Consider the following 6000-nt stretch of genomic DNA (forward strand, 5'->3'; position numbering starts at 1 on the left):
GTATGTGCGGCGATGAAAAGGGCCTTTTGGATGTCTACCTACTGTAAAAATATCAAAATGGGGACTACTGAAAGTAGAAAGTGAACCATCCCTTTTAATTTGAAGTAAAGTTAGCTGTCATTAAACTGTCGCTCTGGATTTGAACAAGAGGAGCCAGTACAGATCACCTGTGATACCCAGGGCCAGTGGACAGGGATACAGTGTAGCAACTCATATTGTAATAACTGCATATAATGTAATACATATTGCATTATTATTGTAATACATTTTTCATAATGTAATAATTTTTGGAGCTCATAATTTAATAATTTTTAAATGTAATAAAAAATTCACATAATTTAATAGGCTATTGTATGAGAAATGTATTACATTCTGAAAAGTTTTGGGAGTAACGCATTACAAAAGTAATGCATTACAGCAACATATTACTTTATGCTGTAACGCAGTAGTGTAAGGCATTAAAGATATTTTAATCATAACATTATGAATTTTTGTAAGGCTATTATGGGAAAAACTATAAAAAATAAATTTGCTTGAATTAGCAATTTACCAGTGATCGTTTATTTGGTGAAAAAAGGTAACAGCAACTGACCTTCAAGAGGTTTTCTACAGCATGACAAGTAATAGTCACAATTAAATAATGTTTAATTCATTTTTATAAATATTGTAGCACTGAACATATACTTTAATTTCAGCCTTCAACCCTGTTACTGAACCTATGATATATATATATATACATCAATTGAATCTGTAAAGGGTCTACTTTTTTTGTATACAGACATAAAAACAACAAATCTCTGTGCACTTATAAAATAAAGATAACAATAAAGGTGTGCTGTCTGCAGCCTTTGTCAGCGCTGATCTTCACTTAGACACATGTCATTAAAATGAAATGTTACTCAGTGAATACTCAATGAGGAGACATGAGAGAGATATCTATAGAAAGACTGACATGTCTTCTTTTAAACTAAACAAGTGCTGCCGACAACAAATATTCTGTGATAAAGTTATCCATATGAAATTTCACGTCTCCCTTCATTATCTTCTAATGTGTCCATGCCCCTGTGCTGAACGCTTCAGATTCTAATGTTTCACTGAAGCGCGCAGCTTGAGTATGCCCACAGAACAGAAGACAACGCATCTAGTGTTAAGGTACACAGGCGTTGCAGGATCTTCGCAATGTGATGACGATGTTACGCTAGGCTCCGGGAGTAAATGAGGATATCATCAATGTAGACGAGGACGAACGTGTGGAGGAACTCCCGGTGCACCTCATGAATGAAGTCCTGGACTACAGAGGGGACATTGACTAGACCATATGGCATGACAGGGTATTCATAGTGGCCAGTAGGGGTGATAAACGCTGTCTTCCACTTGTCCCCCTCACATATCCGGATGAGGTTGTATGTGCTGCGGAGGTCCAACTTGGTGAAGACAGTGGCAGCACGGAGATGTTCCAGGGCAGCAGGGACAAGAGGAAGGGGATAGCGGAAATTGACAGTGATATTGTTCAGTGAGTGGTAATCTATGCAGGGCCGCAAGCCTCCGTCCTTTTTCTCCATGAAGAAGAAACTGGAAGCAGCAGCAGGACGGATGTAACCTTGCGCCTGCGCCTCTTTGATGTAGTCCTCCAAGGCCTTCCCTTTGTGGAAGATTTTTAGTAGAAAGGTTTTAATTAATCAAGTATATAATCAATGTGAATCTAGCCATTTTTGTTTTAAGTTATTATTCTATTAAAAGCTAATAGAAAGTTGCCTACGCCCTGGAATGTACCAAACTGATAAGAAACACACGGTCAGATATACATTGAGGGCCTGCGTAAATCAAGCAGAGGGCCTCTCCTCTAGGGATGTATGAAATGTGTAGACTAAAGATAAAGTTGTTGACAATGTGGAACCGCCCCATATAATGTATAAAAGGAAAAACCAAATAGCATACGAGAGATCTTCTTGCCAGGAGTTCTCGGCTTTGTTTTGCGCAAAATAAAGTATTTTCTTCTGAGAGAAAAATCCCTGACTGAGTTCGATTCTTTGGAGAACCGGCAAAATACACCACATATTTAAAGGAAAAACCAAATAGCATACGAGAGAGCTTCTTGCCAGGAGCTCTCGGCTTTGTTTTGCGCAAAATAAAGTCTTTTCTTCTGAGAGAAAAATCCCTGACTGAGTTCGATTCTTTGGAGAACCGGCAAAATACACCACAGTGTTTGGTGCATTTGCATGCGGGTATGTTGCCAAATCCATGGAATTTAGGCTACTTTGGGAAAATGTTTGATTTACTTTTTGGTTGGGTTTATTACACGGACCTGGCAACCCGAGGGGAAACAGACATTCAGAGGGGAACAGAATCGACTGCTACACCGGCCTCGGTTGTTGTGTCAGTAGCAGCAGTGGAATTGATGGTTGAAGTGCCAGAGTTAGAAAACTCCACACTTTTACTAGTGGGTTTATTAAATAAAGGACAAATGTCCATTTTGTTTATTTAGCATGTAGACTAAAGCGGGAACAGAACGAGAAGAGAGTCCACCCACGTAACTTAGCGCGATACTTTGAAGTCCACCAAAATAAGCTTCTTTTTCAATATAGTAATTAAAAATAATTAATTCTAAACTTACTCATTATAGCCACAAAAATTATAAGATAGGACAAATAAAATTAGAAAATATGAAATCTGTATTTATTTTTATTTTTCAAAGCACAAGACAGGCATTAATTGGCTCTGGTCCGCCCATGAGTTAAGTAATTGTGACTTTTATTTATTTTGTGTCAACATATTTCTTCGACCCTTGCAAATAAAACATATTAATGATAAACTTTCGTGTTCTTTATTTCAACATGTTTCTTGCATTGTATTTATATATAACATATAGAAAGCAGTCTTTCATTCACATCTAAATGAACCCAATTGTAAATGAAGTGACAAGCAAACTATAAAAACTGCCATATTAATACCAAGAGAGTTACTCTATCTACAGGTTTATACAAGCAGCGTCGTAATAACTCCATATCTGTTTCTATAATAAGGATAACAGACATAAATTATGTGAACAATTAATTGATAAAAAAATTATTCACTTGAATCGGTTAATATAAGATGCATGTGACACTGTGGAAAATGATATAGCCTACAGAGAATTCATGACTAATGCTGACTTTCATTAGTTTCACATATTAAGCAAGGGTTCAGGGTTTGGCTTGGTAATAGCAATTTTCTTTTTGCCTGTAGCAGTTAATACACCAGAAAGGCAATGTGTGTATCCTCTTTTTCTTTTTTGAAATAAAATGTTGTCTCAGTACTCAGGAAACACTTAGTGACAGCAGTTTGCATTGTGTGTTAATCATTTATGTACTGTTTAATACAAGTCTACTATACATACAGTACATATACTTATATACTATACATTGAAGAAAACCTTCCTTAGGTCATATAGGAGACAACAACAATTTAAGCATCATCAATAGGTGTCAAACTCTTCTCCTGCCTCTATTTTTCATCATCTCAACAGCTTGCTCAATTCTAATGGAAACATTTTGCAATGGCAGTTACAGACATGTTTTGCAATTAATGTACTATTGCGATGTTTGAAGGTTGGAAAGTGTTGTGGATCTTTTACCATGTCACTCATTATAATGGGACAGATTCATATATCAAATGTTCTGCTTGAATAAGTCATAATGGACATGAACTGGATAGAAACATATAACAGGATTAAGCATTAAATATGACCGTTATTTTCGAAGCTGCCCTTTGTTTCCTGTTCATACGTTACCTTAAGTTTGACTTCTCTAAGGTAACTTTTTTGGTGTGTCCAAATAACAAAGATGAGTTGCTGAATCAGATAAACTTTTTTTTTTTTTTCACTTACAGGAAATATTACAGGTCTGGTGTAAGAAAGACGTCTTTTTGACAAGCAAGCAAGAGTTTCAGAGACGACCCAAAAAGGTAGCCTACTTGCGAACTGTGCTCAAAATGAGAGTTCCTGTGAAACTCCTCGGCTTCGGCTTTTGGTTGCTTTCCTTAAATTTTGCTCAATGTAAAGGCAAGTAATTTATTATTGTTATTATTCCATATTATTATTATACTTTTAACAACATATTTTTCATAATGCAAAAGAGGTAGCATCACACATGAACTGAATCATTCTTAAAATAAAAATAATAATAATTAAGCCTAATTCAAATTAAGCCTAAATTATATCTGGCAAATTTATAACTAAATTTGGTTTGTAGTTATTGAAAAGGTTATATTTTTAACCATTTAACACAGTGTAACACACTGAACTAAACACAAAACTTCTGAAGTATAAAGACTGAAATTTTATTTTCGTAAAATACACTACGATAATATGTATTTCTGTTAAAACTTCGAAAAATAGTTTTGTGTATTGTTAACAAATACCGCACTGTATAAAATGTGCCTCTAATACTTACAGAATATATGGACAACAAAATGTAGTCAGAATTTTTTTTTTTTATGTCTTAAAAAGGTTGTAAATTATTTGCTTCCTGCAAAAGACAAATCTGATCCAGTTTCACAGATGTTTGATGCTTCATGTCTTCTTACCATTAGTTCTATATAATTATGTCTTCTACAGAAATAACCTGTGAGCTGAAGTCAACCACAATTGGAGTAAAAAAGATCAACCCAGATGGAAAGATTATTTTCAGAGCTGGAGAAAGTGTGGAGATCACCTGCTCTGAAAAACACTGGTTCTTTTTTACTAAAGAATCCAGAAAAACATTTACATGCAAAGCTGATGGAAAGTGGGACAATGAGCCTGGTTGTGCAGGTAAGATAATAGAAAAACATTTCTGGATTTGGTGATGAATTTATTGCATGTTATTAAAGCATGTGGATCTTGTTTCAGAGATTATATGTGATAATCCACGTGACCAAAAAAACATCTTCATCAATTTGACAACATGCACTGCAAATACTCACAAAATATATATATATATATATATATATATATATATATATATTATTCATGCTAAAGTAAATTCTAAACTTTGCTACACAACATTGACATCAACAAAGTCTCTCTTAACTTGGGCCAACAAGCAATCACCCAAAACAACCTAGCAACAGATACACTGTGGCAGTGAGTCTGCATAGATAAACACAAATCAGATTTTCTTCAGAAACTCTATATTATATTATATTATATTATATTATATTATATTATATTATATTATATTATATTATATTATATTATATTATATTATATTATATTATATTATATTATATTCCATATTTCACAATACCGATTTATTTTTCTTTAACATTTTATTCAAATTAAAGTTTTACTGAAATTTCATTAAAATATCATTCATTAATAAAATGTTCTATGGTTTAGGGCCATTAACAAATAAATAAATAAATAAAATAACATTAATAATTAATAATAACAACCACAACAATGATGAAATATCTTTGCTTTGCCCTCAGAGAAATGTGGTCCCCCACCAGAGATCAGCAATGCAGATACAAAAGAAATGACAAAAGAAGAATATAATACAGAGGAGAAAGTTGAATACAAATGCTTTGATAAATACACAATGAATCTGAGTCCCCCCTTTTCCAATTACTTGACCTGTGTAAAAGGCGAATGGAAAGGGGACATTTATTGTTTCAGTAAGTTTACACACTACACTCCATATATATCAATGAGGCTTTTCTCACTGTATTTTAATTTGTAAAGTTGATGTAATCTTCTAGTTTACAATGAACCTTATGATGATGAATCAATAAATGTATATTTTAACACTGAAAGTAACATGTTTATTTCAGAGCCCTGTATAGTGACAGTGGAGGAAATGGATAAAAGAGGGATAAGGTTGCGGTGGAAGGCAAATGAAAAGATGATCATACCACATAATGATAGAATTGAATTTGCATGTCAGGGCACCAAAAAATATAAAGCCCAAAACCTCCCAAGACCAACATGTAAAGATGGAGTGATGCTTTTGCCTGAGTGTGAGGAATAAAACATTGATGAAG

At 34.0% G+C, this 6000-nt stretch overlaps 1 protein-coding gene across 4 annotated transcripts in view; it reads left to right on the forward strand.

The window, feature by feature from the left end:
• Positions 1 to 6000, forward strand: part of LOC113064971 (complement factor H-like) — a 31616-nt gene extending 25616 nt beyond the window's left edge. For 3 of the 4 annotated variants that reach the window (XM_026236012.1, XM_026236015.1, XM_026236016.1), the window contains 2 exons: positions 5449 to 5634; positions 5791 to 6000. In XM_026236012.1, the coding sequence (XP_026091797.1) occupies positions 5449 to 5634; positions 5791 to 5987 (383 nt within the window). In that variant the 3' untranslated portion in view covers positions 5988 to 6000. Of the gene's footprint in view, positions 1 to 4594; positions 4790 to 5448; positions 5635 to 5790 lie in introns of all 4 variants that reach the window. The other variant, XM_026236014.1, reaches the window with a different exon arrangement.

The sequence above is a fragment of the Carassius auratus genome, chromosome 47 (assembly GCF_003368295.1).
Source record: "Carassius auratus strain Wakin chromosome 47, ASM336829v1, whole genome shotgun sequence".
Taxonomy (NCBI): domain Eukaryota; kingdom Metazoa; phylum Chordata; class Actinopteri; order Cypriniformes; family Cyprinidae; genus Carassius; species Carassius auratus.